Source organism: Balaenoptera borealis (genome assembly GCF_965194805.1).
Source record: "Balaenoptera borealis genome assembly, chromosome: 9".
In the NCBI taxonomy this organism is placed as follows: Eukaryota; Metazoa; Chordata; class Mammalia; order Artiodactyla; family Balaenopteridae; genus Balaenoptera; species Balaenoptera borealis.
In genome coordinates, this window is record NC_138873.1 from 115,615,222 (window position 1) to 115,633,293 (window position 18,072).

At 33.4% G+C, this 18,072-nt stretch overlaps 2 protein-coding genes across 8 annotated transcripts in view; one reads left to right on the forward strand and one right to left on the reverse strand.

Annotated features, from left to right (window-relative positions):
* The window catches only part of LOC309634706 (uncharacterized protein), a 50,110-nt gene that overhangs the window by 16,668 nt on the left and 15,370 nt on the right, over nucleotides 1–18,072 (forward strand). For 2 of the 3 annotated variants that reach the window (XM_082405130.1, XM_082405131.1), the window contains one exon: nucleotides 2,370–2,468. In XM_082405130.1, coding sequence (XP_082261256.1) covers nucleotides 2,370–2,468 — 99 coding nt within the window. Of the gene's footprint in view, nucleotides 1–785; nucleotides 861–2,369; nucleotides 6,090–18,072 lie in introns of those variants that run through there. The other variant, XR_014248314.1, reaches the window with a different exon arrangement.
* The window catches only part of PHIP (PHIP subunit of CUL4-Ring ligase complex), a 125,522-nt gene continuing 110,935 nt past the window's right edge, over nucleotides 3,486–18,072 (reverse strand). For 4 of the 5 annotated variants that reach the window (XM_082404958.1, XM_082404959.1, XM_082404956.1 and 1 more), the window contains 5 exons: nucleotides 15,078–15,230; nucleotides 14,321–14,484; nucleotides 13,606–13,865; nucleotides 12,890–13,087; nucleotides 3,486–8,986 (listed from right to left, as the gene is read on the reverse strand). In XM_082404958.1, coding sequence (XP_082261084.1) covers nucleotides 8,349–8,986; nucleotides 12,890–13,087; nucleotides 13,606–13,865; nucleotides 14,321–14,484; nucleotides 15,078–15,230 — 1,413 coding nt within the window. In that variant the 3' untranslated portion in view covers nucleotides 3,486–8,348. The remainder of the gene's footprint in view (nucleotides 8,987–12,889; nucleotides 13,088–13,605; nucleotides 13,866–14,320; nucleotides 14,485–15,077; nucleotides 15,231–18,072) is intronic. The other variant, XM_082404957.1, reaches the window with a different exon arrangement.

An 18,072-nucleotide genomic window follows, 5' to 3' on the forward strand; every position in this document is an offset into this window, starting at 1 on the left:
AGGATACTGGCCCCAGATAGCTGAGATGCATATCAAAGGAATGATTTCAGTGAGCCCAGACTCTTGCATCTTCCCATACGTAGAAAAGCACTAAATTCTGAAACTTGAGATGTCTGGTTTTCTTTAATCTTTTGATGCTCTGACTACCTGGTTTTTTTGTTGCAAAAAACTCCTATATATTCTGGCTCCTCCTTTACCTCTTCCGAGCAGTCCCTCAGAGCTATCTGAGAGCCTGTGTCCTAGGCTTAAGTCCTCAGTTTTGTCCACTGAATAAAACACAACTCTCAACTTTTAGGTTGTGTTGTTTTTTTTTTTCAGTTGACAGCGTTTATGTTTGACTTGTTACTGACTAAAGTTGTAGAAATGAAGCTATAAGATCTGTGTTTCTGTCTGTAACCAACAAAAGCCTTTACCCTCTTAAGTATGAAATGATTTCCTACTACCAGAAAGTATTAATAAATTGAACTGAAGCATCTCTTAAAGGACTTCAAAGGAGCTCTCTTCTGATTGGTTTATAGAGATAAATGTGTTTTTATAAACTTAATATTTCCCAAATTCACAGAAAATAGAGAAACTAAATTTCTAGTATTTTAAGTAAGAGATGTTAAAAACAGTCTTACAGAAGCAACAAGCTCACAAATATTTAAGAATTTCAATTCATATAATTAAGATGAATCTTTGGACAAATTAAACTTATTTAATAACTTTGGTTTTAAAAAAATGGCTGTCTTTTCTATATAAATATGGAGTATAATGCAAGAATATTTTGCTTTTTTTAAAATGAGAACTGGGTCTGCTATCTCAAGAAGAGACAAGTTAATCTGAAGCCCCTAAATTTCTCATGCTGGTCTACTGACTAGGTAAGCTAACACTACTCTTACATAATATTTGGAAGAGCTAAAAACATAAAATATGTGTTCAAATTAATTGAATCATAATTCTGACAAATGTTTTTATAACAGTAATTATGTTCTGTAGTATGTCAGCTTGAACATAATTTCCAAGATCTTCAGGTAACTTAGAACTTTGGACTAATATTAAACGGAATTAATGGTTAATCATTGGGTAACTATTTAATTGTAAAATTCAATACTGAAATATTGCTAAGCATAATTTCAAGTTTATATACATCTGGTTATATTTATATACCATGGAGTGGCTATCTTTGGGTCATGTATTTAATGAACATGTTTATTTTTGCAATTTTAAGATTTAGAAGTTATACGTATTCATGAGTTTCCTATTCTACAAAAATGCTTGCACCTGACAGTTTTCAAATTACTTTCCTTCCAATTTTCTCTGAAATCGAATTTAGTTACTTTGGTTGAAGTTTGTAATTCATGTAGGTAGCTGAGACCAAGAACAAATAGTGACAGAGAAATAAAACTGAATATCAGGATAACGGAATGAGTTTTTCTAGGACAAAGAGTTTTGTCCTGAAGTGTCTATTTGTTCCAAAATATGAAAAACAAGTATATACAAGTAGCAGAGAGAATAGGAGCCTGAAAAGAAACGATAAAGTGCATTAAAAATTTGACAATTACCCTCCCTTTGATGCACTTATTCAGGTGAAGAAGAGGGGGAGGGAAGAGCTTGTAAAACCTTTATTGCTAAGTATTATGTCAATACCAAAGTAGAATTTGGTTTTCTGTTACAATAATCTCGTTTTCAAAGAGCTTGAAAGAAGACTGAGTTGCTCTTTAGCTTCCGTATAATCTGCTCAGATTTTCCATATCTCATCAGGGTAATTTGCTTTGCTTTGTTTTGACTTTATAATGTCCTTTTTATTAAAACAAAGACCAAAACGAAGAACAAACGTTTTCCACTTGCCAAAGATCTAAATTTTCTTAAAATAATTCTGCCTTCTATATTTAAATATTTTATTTCATTTTTAATTAAATGGGAAACCAATTATTATTCTCAGGCACCCATGATTAAATTTTCTCAAACTCTTTTGACTTTGCTTTACCAAGACTGGACCTTAAATAAAAATTTCAGGATGTGTTTTACACTAAAACTATCTTTGAGATTCCTTAGAGGGCCCTTGGGAAAAATCACAAACTTTAGTACTTTATATTACCAGTAAACAAATATTTCAACTCAACTCACAATGTATATATAGTGTGTTGCAACAGCACAGTTGAAACTAAGGGTTCAGAAGTTCTCGTAACTACAATCAGGTCATGGCCACAAGGCACAGGTTGCCTGAAAGCTACACATTAAATGGCATATTTTCTTTAGGGACTAAATAGAAAAGCCAAGATTGAGTCATGAATGCAGAAGACAACATACACATGAGAAATAATCATAAATTATTTGAATTGAATTGGACATTGCAGATTATCTAATCAATTTTTTTAACTTTACAGATGAGGAAAGTGAAACTCAGAGATGAAATGACTCAACTCCAAGCCCAGTTCATCCCGTTACACTGTGTTGTCAACGTGTCTAATATATTAGGCAGAAAGGTACTTAAATGAATCTTTTCCACTATTTTTTTCCCCAAACAAAACCGAAAAGAATAATCTATATATGGTAAAACATGTTAAATGCAAAAAGATGACAAATACAAGGTATTCTATTGCAAAGAACAGACATTTTGAGCTTTGGCTTTTAATCTTATTGTTCTCAAATAATGGAGATGCTTAGCCTAGAACATAAAGTTGATGTTATTACAAAAGAGAAACTGGTAAAAAGTGGTTGCTAAAAATAATATTTTTCTTGGCTGGTTCTCCTAAGTATAAACTAGGTATTAGTATCGGCATACTTTAGAAAGAAAAAAGGTACCTGGGAATGCTTACCTGTTTTCCTCAACTTAGAAATTTATTTTATACAAAGTCATTTAAACAAAATTTCTTAAGGAGAAATGATCACTAAAAGCTACAAATTCACAAATTATCTCACGTGCTTAATTGGAGTTTTCATTTATCATAGCCTTATGCACTCTTTATACTAAAATTGGGATTCTCAGGATTGTCAATAAAAATGTATACCAATGTGAACAAATTTCTAGAAAAACAGCAATAGCCTTATGAATCTCATTTTGTATAACTGCTTAACAAATGAATCGTTTTCATCATTCTTCCATTTAATTTTCCCAGAAATTTCACTTCACACTTTTGAGAAAATACTTACATAAACTGTTCCTTTGAAATATATCTTAGAGAAAAAAGTCTGAATATTGAAGTATTATACCCGTACAGTAACTTATGCATAGTAGCAAATCAATATAGTTTTAAGTGTACACATTGAAAAGCAAATGCCATTTTTAACCTTTGGTTATTTTGGAATTAAATTACATTAGGGTACCCACAATCCTTTAATTAGCTAATGTATTTTAACATTTTGCCAAGTAGACAGGGCATTGGAGACACTAATGTACCAGCATTTACATAATACCTCTTGCAATTATGTACTGAGTGCTTTATGTGTTACCAAAAAAATAAATAAATAAATAAATAAATCATGAGGCTCTACAAAACAGCTTAGAAAAACAAGTTTTCTATTTATTTAAAAATAAGTTTGTAGTTACTACATTGCAGGGACAGGAATTCTTACACATACATTCTAGTTTGTATAAAAGGATTCAAAGAATTATGCTTCAAAACTAACATAGAAAGTGTCCACCTAACAGTAAAGAAAGGTCCAATCAATATGTACAAAAACAAAGGGCACTGCTATTCTGGTGTGAGACTGCCGTTTATAACATGATACTCCAGGTTTCCAGAAAGAAAAAAACCAAAAACCTCAATAAAGCTAAATAATTAATTTGTTTTTAAACTCTGTTACTTATTACATACAACAGATTTGCTTGTGTTTAACATTGTTTTCTGTACAAAATAAGCATTTTAATTTGCAAATGTGTCAGTTTCAACATTAACTCTCTAGGTCAGTTACTTTTTAAAATTGAGCTACATTCTACACGTCTAAATATCGTGTGACAGGATTTAACAGTTTTCTAAAAGATCTTTAAATAAGACCCCATCTTGCAGTTTTAATATGGTCCAAAAATGTAACTTTGTATTTTGTCGAAATTTGTAGCCTTTCATCATGATCAATCAACACGCACAGTCTTAACAGTAACGAGCGTGTTTGCATCTGCCTCATAGGTGTGTGTACTATATATCATCTCAAACCTATTTTCTTAGCTCCTTAAATGTAGAAACTCATAGCCACCTACTATTATGTATTTGGTTTGTGCCATATAAGGTTAATTTCCTGATGATTTTATCTGCATTAAAAAAGTATTTCAACACAGAGCTATCAAAACTAAAAATTATATTTATAGCTCATAATATTTTCTAATTGTTTTACTACAGTGTGTACAAGGTTTATATCTGGAGCGTCAAAAGTGGTACTTACAGTCTTCTGACTCAATGTGACCTCTTCTTGGGTGTTGTACATAGTACAAAATGACCTTCCATCTGGAGTCCTTAGCTCAGTATAATTAAGAACAAAATAGCTTCTTAGTAAATGTAATATTTAGTTCAAATCACTTGGAAATTTGGGAAATGAGGGGAACTGCAAGGAGGGAAGTGAGGAAAAGGTATATTTTCCGATTTTAGTAGGAAAATAAATTGTCGCCTAAATTTAACTAAACCACTTCTCAACCTGTTTAAAAACAAAAAAACCCAAAAAAACAACTAAATACGGGTGTAATTCACAGAACATAAAAGTACTTCCCCTATTATGACTTTTAAAATCATATATTTCCTGCATATGAGAACACTTATAGCCCTTTTAAACACTCAAGTATCTTGGTCCTTTCAACCTACTCAAAAATAAATTTCAGGTGGACAAAAACATTCAGAATACCAATTTGTTTTCATTAGGTAGAAAACAGTCAAAATTGCTTCCAGTTGACATCTGAGAGAGAGGTATGTTTGCATGTATAAAATGGAATGCTAGAATTAAATGCTATAAACTGGAGAAACTAATTTATATTACAAATCATATTTCAAAACATGTAAATGTTGCTAATATCATATAAGCTAAAAATATTATTTGAATACTTTTGTTAAAATGTCTGATTAATCTACTGCACTGCAGATAAGGGACAGTTCTAGATGTTAACATACATGCTGCACAAGGATCTTTTTGCTGATCAGTGTATATTACATACTTCATTTCCAAGTGATACTAGATTCAACCAAACTTCGTGTCTCAGATGTGACCTAAACATGCTCACAAATATTCTATACAATTATTCTACTTAAGGAGGAAGATCGTTGTTACAAATGCTACCAAATAGTCTTCAAATTTGTGATGCTGTACAATAATAAAAACAATGAAAGCAAGGCCAAATCTTTAGTTCATGAATATATGCAGAAAACAGTCCAATGCCATAACAGCAGATTGCAAAGAATAAAATTTTTAAGAAGTATGTCTACTGCCCAGAGTTATGAGATTGTAATTAGACTGACTGTTTAATCTGCTCATTTGCAACATTTTGTAGTTTTATAAGATCTGATTGGGACTCGAGAATGTTGGGGTGGAGGGAGAGAAGATTAGGGTTAGGTACTTAAAAATACATAAATTGATTTACATTTTCTATGAATGTAATAACAAGTTATATTTCTGAAACTTTCAGGAAACTTAAAATTCTTTTATTGCTCACCTAAAACAACTGCCAACATTTCCTTTTGACCTATAAACAGTATATATACGGTGTTACTGTCTCAAAGAAGATATTTTCCAAGTGGTAAAACAGAACAAAACTATGGTGATGACTTAAATTTCTCAATTCAACTCTTGCAACGTATAGAAGCTAAATTATAAAAAAATAAAATCTAGATATATCTGGTTATTACTAATACATTTTTAAGTGTTTCAATTACAAAGAATCTGATCCAAGTCATTTTTGCCTTACTAAGTAACCAGTGTCTAATAATATCCAAAAAGGTCATAAGTATATAGTGTCTTTAGAACAGGAATAATACATTTACTTGTTGCAGGTAAGATGGTAAATACTCATTTTTTTGCTCAAGAGTTAGAATTAATACACCCTACTAGTGGTATATTTCACTCTTAAGACTGTACGCTCTTCCTTTTCCTGTACACACCTTAAAACTGTACACATACTTTTTTTTTACAAAAATGGATTTTATAGTCTTATTTTCTAACACAATGCAGATAACATCAGGAAATTACATGTTTCAAATAGACTGCCTTCCAAAGCAACAAATTAATGACTTAAATTTCAAACATACACACTATTATTTTCAATACTGGTGTAACTGAGAGACTCATTTTACTATACAACCAAGCCATCCATTTCTGCATTATGAAGAGTTTAACTACTGAATTTTAATTATATAGTTAAATATATTTGTTAGAAAAAAATAAATATACAAAAAACCTGAAAAATTTGAAATTATTTTCAACTGCAAAATCACAGCAATCCAGTTAAGATCTGGAAAATGGTTTACTTAATTTCATAGGAGGATTTCTGTACAAATTTAGTTACAAACAATCTAAAAAGCCCAGATGTATCACTTTTCCATCCTTTTTCAAGACAATCAAATGACAGCTAACATTTATCCCTACCAGAAATATTGTAGAAATAATTATGTAATGTATTTTGCCAAGGTTCAATTAAAGACTTTATTTTTCTACATCAGGGTCATGCTGATACACATATTCCCCAACCTTGCTTTTTAAAAATGTAGTATCTGAAAATTTTGGCTACATTTTTGTACCATACCAGTCCTCAGAAAATACTACATTCTTCAAAACTTTTTAAAAAATGGACAATAATCTTTAAACAATAGAAATGGTATTTATGTTGGTTTTTAAGGTATAAAATAACTGTACCATAAACAAATAAATAACTGCTTTCCTTTTCCATAGCAGTACATATAGCAATACATTCTCCTAAGTCATATAGTTATCATTTACAATAGACAACTTAATTTTACTAATGATGCAAAAAATAATAGAATACAAGGCACAATCATTAAATGGAATTTTTCTTTAGGGTGTATACTGACATACCAGCGTGATAAGGATACCGTAAAAAGTGCAGAAAAAACACAATGTGCAATGAGACCACTGTATAAAACATGATTGCATAAAAAGTGATTTGGCCTATTTTTAAACCTTTAATAATTGAAAATAACCAATCTTCCCCTTAAAATTAAACTATAAAGTATGACATTTTAAAATTTTTATTCTACCATTATCTAAAAAATCCTGAAAAAAGAATTTATACCTGGGTAATAGTATATAAGTATGTGTTTGTATATATATTTAATTATACCCATTTATCAATATATACACATACACACACAGACACATTTCTTTGTAAGTCATTTTAGCCTATTAGATATATCTAAAGTTTAGAAATGACATTAATCCGGATTAACAAGTAAACATCAAATCCCATACCTTTTTCCTGTATTTTCCTTGAATCCTTTAACCACTTAAACATTTTCTCTAAAACATCTCTGTCAAAGGACCCACCAGTGCATTATTTTCTACTATTAGTACCAAAAAAAGATACACCTCAGCATAACTCTTTAATAACTTGCTCTTTAGAATAATATATAGCCTTTCCAATATTGAAAAAGTGTATGCTGTCCTGACAGTCAAAAACAGGCTTTCCACTGCACTGATTCTCAGTCTTTGGCACAATAAACAGAGATTGAGTGATTGACATAAGAATCAAGGTCTGAAAAATTAGACAGTCAAATGTTTTCCAATGTGGATATGTCTCCTTTTCATCAGTACATTTTCTCTTAAGTTTGGCAGAAATGGAATACAGCAAAAGCCTCCTCTAGATTCTTTGTAAAGGAACATTCTATAATTAAAATTAAACTTTTCAGGGTATCAAATGGTGGGAATTTTATATTTATCTTTAGAGGAAACACATTTCTTAATTTACTGCTACTCTGGTAACATCTGTTCTCCTAGGGACAAGACTTCTGTATCAACAGAAATGTACCTGGCTTGGTCAAAAATAATTCATTTTAACATAAAATGCTCTATCACTAGGAATATTATGCTCCTTAAGAGTATAGCAGAACTGTCTTCTTCAGAAATAAATTGGGAATTCTATAATATAGAGCCTCAATTTCCTTTGTTTTGAACAGTAAACGAAATGAATGTTGAAATGCATAACCTACCTAAGGGCAATAAATAGCAAACATTTAAAATATATATGTATATATTTATATATATATATATTCATTTAAAGAAGTGAAGTGTCTTGTAAGTTTGTTTTTTTTTTGCAAATCAAATCATAACATTCCCTAATCCGTCATAGCAGCAAGGAAGCAGAAGCCATAGTTCTACATACTCCTTAACTGTACCTGCTTTATAGATTTTGAAGTAAAATATTTTGGTGCAAGTTACCAACCAATTAAGTTAGCTTTTGCTTTTTCAGTCAACTTTCGGACTCGTCCTCTACTAGAAGTTCCAAAAGTCAAAGAAGTGTCTTCAAACAACAGCTGCCTTTGCTCCTCTTCAGAGTCATCCTCGTTATAGAAGGCTGTCCTTCGACCTTGGTTTCTAGTTCTCATGTGAGGTTCAGAGCCTTTAAGTTCCTCAAACTCTTCTTCCTCATCCAGGGGATCGTCTGTCTTTTTTCGGTTACTTCTCCTTAGCATTTTAACACTTGTAGGAACTATGAGATCTGAGTCTAGTTTTTGTGTCTTCATCTTCCTTTTGGGTTTTCTGCCTCCACGACTCTTTTTCTGTAACAAATCCTCCTTTACAATATTAGTTTCAGAAAGAAAATTGCAGGCTGAAGAAGGAACTACTTCATCTCTGATGGGATGCATGCTATTTTGCTCCGAATCTTCGGGCTTTGCATACTGTAGCTTTTTGGGCTTCCTACCCCTCTTCTTGTGTGTAACTTCACCACTGCTGGTATTAACATCCACCTTAGGTTTCCTTCCAGGTCCTCTCTTCACAAGCTTAGACGGCTGCCCTCCGTGCCCATTTACTTGAATGCTTCCGGGTACAAGAGCATTGTTTTTACAATCTGCTGAAAGGGAACAACAGTGCACTTAATATACGGAACTGCTTTTTTATTTGACCCTCAAACCAGTCAATAAGTCCACTGCTATACTTATACGTAATGACATAATCCTAATTTTTTTTTAACTAATATGAGGAAAAGAACTGACAAAAGGCTAACAGTTTAATGATATTATTTATCTTCTATTTAAAACACACAGAGGAGAAGCATCCTTAATGAAGTCATTGATGACTTGACAAGAGGGAAATGAAACTCAGAGCGAATAAATTACTTGCCTAAGTTAATACTGTAAATTATGATAGAGCTGGGATTAGCCAAGGTTTCTTATTCCTACTACCTTTACTACACATTCTAACGTATGAGCGTTGTTTTCATTACACAAAATGACCTGTTTACTCGTATGGAACTTCACCACCACAAAGCACTTTGTTTCCCTCATTAACACAGAATTTTTCTGTCTTCCTACCTTCAAGCAGCTCCATCAGGGAAAATAATCTTAGCATAAAATCCATGACCTCTAAACTTGGTAATCGGAATAAATAAGCATTATCACCCCCCTCTACTTTCCTCTAATCATTTTTTCTATTACGGATGGAGGAAAAAGGGATTATCAAAACTGGAATGATTCTAACTCTTATTTAATCCTCTCTTGGATGTGATGATCATGACCTCTCTGATATCAGAGAAGAATTTGTAGTCTAAATATTGCCTTATGTTCCTCAGAAGTAAAAAGGATCTCCTTTCCTACTAACTCCTATGCAAGAGGTTTGGAAGTACATCTACTGGAATAATTTATAACAGTTGTTCTCCATAAACACTACCATGGCTTTGATATTTTTCATCTATCCTTTTTACAAGAGTAGAAAAATAAGTTACTCTTGGTCACAGAATTTTTAAAAAAAGGGTTAAAAAAATAGCAACTAAATGGCAGTTTTCTTCACAGGCTCTTTTTGGAACAGTCCTATCTCCTTATGTAACTGAACGGCAAATGACTGATTTATAATCATAAGCAATACTGGCTGCATATATCAATCAAATCCACTATGTGTACAACTATTATCAGGATCAAAATCCCATTATAACAAACTCCACGATAAAGACCATTACGCTTTATTAAAACATAAAAAAAATTCTGAAGATCAAATTCTAAATCTGTAGGATCTAGACATCATGATGAACTGCCTTTCTATGGTTTAAAAAAAAAAAAAAAAAAGCTATTACCCTTGCAGATGACGAAAAAGATGACAAACACGCATTACCACTAACTTTTTTTCCTCCAAAATTCTGAAGTTTTTTGTTTTGGTTGTGGTGGGAGATCTGCAATGCAGTATTTTACAGGAAATCCATAAAGAGATGGAAAGTGCTGTTAAAGAGAATGCTTCTTCATAATGGTATATGTCTTGGGCTTGAACTGTACAGTGCTTTGTAAACTTCAGGAAATAACTGTCAAGAGACTCAGAGAAGGAGTCTCTGAGCCAATAGCAGAGGAAGAAGGCAAAGCCCTCATTTTCTGACCCCACAGTACAAATGACTTTCTTCAGATTAGTGGTTTTGAATAATGACGAGGGGAGGGGTGCAGGGGAGAAACGTGTGTGTGCATAAAGTAGTAAAAGTATTTTCTAACAAACAATTACCCTTAACCTGCCTGAGGATTCTGTAAGATTCTGTATATCTTTTAATTTGTTTTACATTAAGACTACTGGCAAATAAACATCCAGTTCATATACCCTACAAAAGTTCTACAGACTGGCTTCAAGGACTCCAGCAGCTCCTTGAAATGGTCCAAATTTTGTGTGGATATGCCTATGTGAATTTTTTTAGGGAAAAACACTACAGGGTTGGCCAACTTTACAAAGCAATATGTAACCTAAAAAGGTTCAGAACTAATGCAGTTCTTTTAAAAAGGAATTCAAGAGTTAAAAAGAAGTTTTAAAAATCACTCATCTGGACCTGTACTATCCAATGAGGTCACTACTAACCACATGGCCACTGAGCACTTGAAATGTAACTAAGCAATTGAGGAACTGAATTTTTAATTAAGTTTAAATTTGAATATGAAGCAGTGTACATTTTGAAACACTGATGACACACTGAAATAATATTTTGGATATAAAGGAGTAAATAAAATACAGTATTAAAACTGATAATTTCACCTGTTTGCTGTTACTACATGTAGCTACTAGAACATATGTGGCTTGTATTATATTTCAATTGCACAGCACTGCTCTTGTTTCTAATAGTTAATTCAAGTGCCAATATTTATGTGATAAGTCATCATTAATGAGTTACATAGTAGCTTATTATATTTCTATACTGTACTGGTATTCCTATGTATCTGTAATACTCAAAAACTATGAATCAAATTGGCTATTGGACCTCCCCTATCATAATGCTAGAACCAATTCTCTATATACATTTGATTTCTCTAGGATTCAGGACTAACAGAAGCAAGGCCAATATACCATTCAAAACTTTGAATTCAGTTCAGATAGGAAGCAAATATGAAAATGTAAAACACTCACATACAAAATTATTTGCTTATTTATTCAAACACTGATTGTCCACTGTATACTAAGTTCAGGCAGTTAAAAAATGAGCATGGGCAAGCACAAGAGTTCAGATTCTACTGGAGATAGACAACGTAAAAAAAGAAAAGAATAGTTCTATCAACATTATAAGGGCCGCAAAAGGCGATGAACAGGAAACTATTAAACTAGTAGGAAAAAAGAAATTCCAAAGAAGGAAGAAAGGACAACAATATTTATGGACTTCCAAGTGGTTTAGGATGGCTGGGACATAAAAGGGAGACAGAAAAGTAAGGACAGCTGAATGTCAGACAACAGCCAAGCAATGAAGAGTCTTGTATAACAGGCAAAAACATTAAACTCTGATTCCATGTATGATTCGAAGGCAGGGAAGGATCTTAATTCTCTCTGTGTGTGCGTCTGTGTGCACGTGATCAGAAAGGTCACTTTGACTGAAACGTGGAAGATGGACTGAATAAGGTAGAGCTGAGAACTGAGGCAGGGAGACCAGTTAGGAGAGTACGACAGTCCACCAAAGTGAGAATGGAGAGGAGGAAATGGATCTGAGATGTTAAGGAGGCAGAAAGAAATAAGTAGATTTGGATGATGATTTTAAACTTATTCAGGTGGGAAGATCCCAATATCATTAATCAAAATGAGGTCGTTTCAGTAGAAAAATTAAATTGTGAGAGGTTTCTGGGGGGAATACTGAAAAGGAAATGGTCTAGACACACTCTGGAAGTCATGACGAAAAATGCTTATTCTTGAGCTGTCTGCTGTCAAGGAGCCATAATTATTTTAACATGTCGTAGGGTGTATTTCATCAGTTACTTTCTTCATCTTTCAAACAGAAAACTTTTACAATGAAAATCTGAAGACAAAAGAACTTTGGAAGCATAACTGTAAGCGGTCGAAAGTTGTATGCTAGAATAGATACCTGGCTATAGACAATCCTAATGAATTATTATTTAGAGGTCAGTGTGTTGAGTTTTGTGATATAAAAACAACTCAAAAATTTTTCTAAAGGAGTGCTATACTGGGTTAACTAAATTCAACTTTATTTAAACTTCTTGGATATACTTTTCCAGGTTTTGTAATACTGAAGTTAAAAACTACTAAATTTATATCATTAAAAGCCTCTGATTTTAGAATATGCTTTTATTTTTCATAGGGCAGAATATGCTTTTATTTTCCATGGGGCAAGTTTTTCTTGGCGTTTAAAATTTAGTAACAATACAGTTTGCTTTTGGCACAAAGCTGAAAATCAAAAGATGTCTCAGTAAACTTATCAACTAATACAGAATGTGTGACTTAAATGAGCAACCTAAAAAGTGGATATAAATGTTATCTCCAATAGAACCATCATTTGTAAGATCTACGGTACCTTGCTCGATGACAGCTGATGACTTCGAGAGAGCGGATGTCTTGGAGAGCACAGATGATTTCATTTTACGTTTGGCTGGCTTTTCCTTTTCCATGTTTTCTTTTGTAGAATTATTCCTAGTGGCATGACTAAAATTGGACTGACCAGGACTTGAAAGAGTACTCAAGGTTTTGGAATGTTTCACGGAATTCTCTAGAACTAAAACACACATACAAAAGATTAAAAGCTAAGAGTTAAATTATTTAACCTTAAAACAAGCAAGAAGGTTGGGATTACTTCCAAAGTGAATTGTTTGAATTAGCCAACAGGACAAAACCTGGGGGGGTGCTTAAAGCTTCCGTAAGAAATCTACTTTCAAAAAGGAAAAAGGCGTACATAATAGTTTCAGACCTTTCAGAAGCTGTCCAGCCATGGCAAGATTATGAAGGCAAGTGCTGGCAAACCGCTGGCAAGCCTGGGGTCTACGATTTACATTGAGGCAGTGTGGGTCAGAGTTGCCATTTCTGAGCATTATCCTATGCTGACACTCCTAAACCTCAATATACTTTTCCTTACCAAAAAAAATTAAAACATGCAAAAACAATGAAGAAAAGCAAAACCAACAGTGTCTCCTGGAATTTACTAAATCCAATATATTCCATTTGGCAAAGTAAATGCTTAAATTACAAAAGTCATTATATATATATTTCAATTTAGAAACTGCAGCTGATTCTTACTTGCTTTCCCTGGCACTGCAGATGGGTTAGCTTTCGAAATAAAAGTCTTCGCTGCTGAAGAAGTCGATGGTTGCTCACTGGTAACTGGATCTACAGCTACTCGATTGCTTCTGGTTCGAACTACAGAACTGGATTCCGTTTTACCATTTATCTGAGCAGCACTGTGCCTTGGTGGTATTGATCGTGTAGGTGCAGAGAATGGAGAGGTAGCAATATCTGACTTTAACTGGGGTTTTAAGATCCTTTTTTTCCGTTCAGGGCTGTAAATAAAATAGTATCATTAGTCATTCTTATAGCTCTATGTGGATGAATAAAACAGTTTTATAATACTGTTGGATTCAATATTTGTACTGTTATGAAATATGTTAAAATATGAGATTTGTAGTGGATTTCATATGGTTGTGAGCCTTTGAAAAGTGAATATTTAGTGAAGGATCGCTGTAAATGCTATAGTTATATGACAGAAAGCATGATGCCATCACTATCCTAAAAATGCTGTTTTACTGTACAGATTTAGCAGTTTGAATTTAAGCACTTACACTAGTATAGCTTTAGTTAAAAGATTAAAAATCCTCCACATCATAGGAACTTGCATGTCAAATATATCATTCTGCAATATAGGGAATAGTAAAGGAAGTATTAAAAAACACCAAGTTCTATCATTTAGATGACAAAGTTATAGATCAGTTGATGATATTTAAAATAGATCAAATACCTTGATGCAGCACTACTGGAAACAGAGCTGCTTCTATTTCTTTTCCTCCTCCTTTTGGTTATTGTATTTCTTTTATGAAAACGAAGGGCAGATTTATAATCTGATAAAACTGAACTAATGTGTTCTTCAAAGAAAGCGGACAGGCGCAAACTCATGCTGTAAATCTATGGAAAGAAACAAAACTATTCAAACATTCCCGAAAGGAAATGCCTGTTCCTTTGAGATAATAATTTAAATATTTTTCTAGCAAAAAGTTTTTAGAATTTAAAACACTGCTTTTTCTCAATCTCTTTTTGACAAAGACTAAAACAGAAACACTGTTACAATTAAATTATTTTTGTATTTGTTGGACAAAGAAAAGTAAATGATATTTATAGTTTTACTCATTTTTATGACTCATATGAGCGTTATATGGAAAAAAATGCTCCTTTCCACTAATTCAGAAAACAGCTGGAAAAGTTAAGCACACGTACCTCTAACACATATCAGGACAATGTGTACGTGATGTCTATTCAACTACACTACCTTCAAGAAAAGTAACCATTCCTACACATTAGTGACATTAGTGTTTTTTCATAGAAGGAATAAAATAGAAAGATGTGAATTCTTTTTTCCACTAGAATACCATTAAGAACCTAATAGAAAGTTTGTCAATTTTGCTTTAAATTTTAAATAAAAGCAGCATTTAGTTACTCAACATACTTTTCTACTAATTTCATTTCATTTAAACAGAAAAGAAAACAATTCAATTATATACCCTTGATCTTTTGCTTGGTGTATATGCTTTGGAATTACTAAAAATAAGTCTGACATCTTTACATAACTCCATTGGTGACTCATAATTCCCAGCCTCTAAAGTCTCTCTAACGGTAGCAAAATCCATTGGAGTGTCAATGATGTCTCTGTAGTCCTAAGAGAGGGAAAACAGGTCATATTAATAATATAATAATAATAATGCATTACTTCTCATAACAGGGATTCACATTCAATTTCTGTGATGACTGCAAGTCCTAGAACTATTAATAATCACTCCTTGTTTCCCTCATCAAGGCTCCCTTTTTTCCCCAAGTCATTTTTATTTTTTTCATGTCCCCTACCTTTTACTGCAATCAACACAGGATTTCTCTCATTCAAGAACCTATAAATTCTGCTTTTTTTTTTTTTCCTTCAGAAAGAGGTAAAGGGTAGAGTTGTGTTCGAAAAAGGAGATTAAAAGAATATCGAAAAAACTCAGTTCCACAACTACAAGTTTGATATAAAAAACCCAAAACTTTATACTACCCATGAACTCTAAAGGCTTCTAATTCACTGAAACATAATTGTACCTTTAAAATTAAGAGATAAAAACAATAAAAATATGTTAACATCCCATGTATGTGAAGGCCTGAGTTCTAGTAACCTCAACTTCAGTACTACAATTACTATAATTGGGAACTTTGCAGTAATCAAGAATTATGAATGTAAATATCTGTCACAAAGCCTTTACACTTCATTCCACGGAGGAAAAGTGCAGTCACCCAAAGTCTCCACCTAATCAATTGTGTATAAAATAAAGCAATAGATTAGAAGCAATAAAAACAGGCAAATAAAAGGAGAAAAAAGCAACAGAATAGTATAAAATGATCCAAATATGGTATCTTTAAAGAAGTAAATAATACTACACCTTTTCCATAGCCCCAGAGTATGTAACTGTATTTTTTTGAAATACAATAACTTGACTTTGCCCCATCAAGTTTAAATTATGATCAAATATGTTTGACCATAAAAGCAAACAGTATCACTGCCTTTTACAAATAGGGACAGTTTTATTTCTTCCATAACAATCTGCAATGCCCTTTATTTCCTTTTCTTGTCTTGTTGCACTGGCTCGAATTTGTAGTACTATGTTAAATAGCAGCTGTGAGAATGGACATTTTTGCTTCACTCCCAATCTTAGGGGGAAAGCATTCAGTTTTTCATGATTAAGCATGATGTTAGCTATAGGTTTTTAAACAGATGTTCTTTATCAAGTTACGGAAGATCCCCTTTATTCCTAGTTTTCTTAAGAGTCTGTTTTTATTATTAATGGTGTTCTGTTTTCTTAGATTATGTATTTGTTTTTTTGGCATCCATTCAACACAGGGCCAACTATATTAATTTTCTTATTTTTGTATTCTTGATACTGTGGCATTTTGGGGGCCAAAAAGACCTAAGGAGAGACTGCCCCCTTCCAAGGGCTAGGCAATTCTTAGAGATGGCAAAGGGTTGTGCTGGGAATACAGCTTTCATATGCAAACCAACCATGTCCTTAAGCAACCCTCACACACCAAGCCAGTATTTCCTCTGCCCTGAATCATCCCAGGGTCAGGTATCAGACAACCAGAGACCACCCCTATGCCCCAAAACCAACTGAAGTAATTCTAAGTAGCCAATCTTAAGCTGTTGACTATGCCCTGCCTTGCCTTTCTCATGGAAACCCCAGTAAAGGCTCTGGCCTAAGCTTTTCCTTTGCTCCTGTTTTTTTTGGCTGTGTTGGGTCTTCGTTGCTGTGCGAGGGCTTTCTCTAGTTGTGGCGAGTGGGGGCAACTCTTTGTGGTGGTGTGCGGGCTTCTCACTGCAGTGGCTTCTCTTGTTGCAAAGCACGGGCTCTAGGTGCGCGGGCTTCAGTAGTTGTGGCTTGCGAGCTCTAGAGCGCAGGCTCAGTAGTTGTGGCACACAGGCTAGTTGCTCCACGGCATGTGGGATCTTCCCGGACCAGGGATCAGACCCGTGTCCCCTGCTTTGGCATGATGATTCTTAACCACTGTGCCACGAGGGAAGCCCCCCTGCTCCGGTCTTCTGCAACGTGACTAAGACCCTGTGCTTTCCCCTGTGGCCCTAAGTGGTATTTGGTGAACCTCTCTCTGGGATCTGTAAGTGTAATAAATTTCTTTCTTCCAAGACTCATTCTTGTTTCTTCCTGTGGTCACAATGATTAATTACCACACCATACCCAACATGTACATTCTTAAAAGAAATGAGTACTGAATTCTGTGAAATGCCTTTTCTGCACTGATATGATCATGTGATTTTTCTTCTTTAGTAATGAATTATTGACATATTGACTGATTTCTGAATACTGAACCAGCCTTATATCCCTGGGAAAAAACCCACTTGGTCAGGGTACAAAATCATTTTTATATATTGCTGAATTCTATTTGCTGATATTAAGAATTTTTGCACTTTCTTCTTTTGTACTGTTTTGTCTGGTTTTGACATCAGGGTAACACTGGCTTCATAGAATGAGTGGAGAAGCATTCTTTATCTTGAGGAAGAGACAGTGTAAATTTGTGTTAGTTCTTTAAACATCTGGTAGAATTTACCAGTGAAAACTCCTGGGCTTAGAGATTATATAAAATACATACTTGGGCTTGCAAGAAACAAAGGGAAATCCACAGGTTTCAAAAACAAAGAGAAATGAAAACCAGAGCACTTTAGCATTAGCTCAGTTCTTCTAAGAGGTTTTTTGGATGGTAGGGTTTGAATTAGTGCAGTTTATCACATTGCTGGAATTATAGATTTATCTTCTACATTTAAGATTACATGTTTCTTGATTTTTAAAACAAGTCATTTATGATATTTATCTATTGATGAAATTTCTCTATTTTCATCATTGCAAATTAGAACACATACATAAAAAAACAGATAATAAAGACTTTGGTGATACCACATCCAGGTCATGATCTCTTATAAAACATTTAATTTTAATTTGAAACCACGAATGTTATCTGATA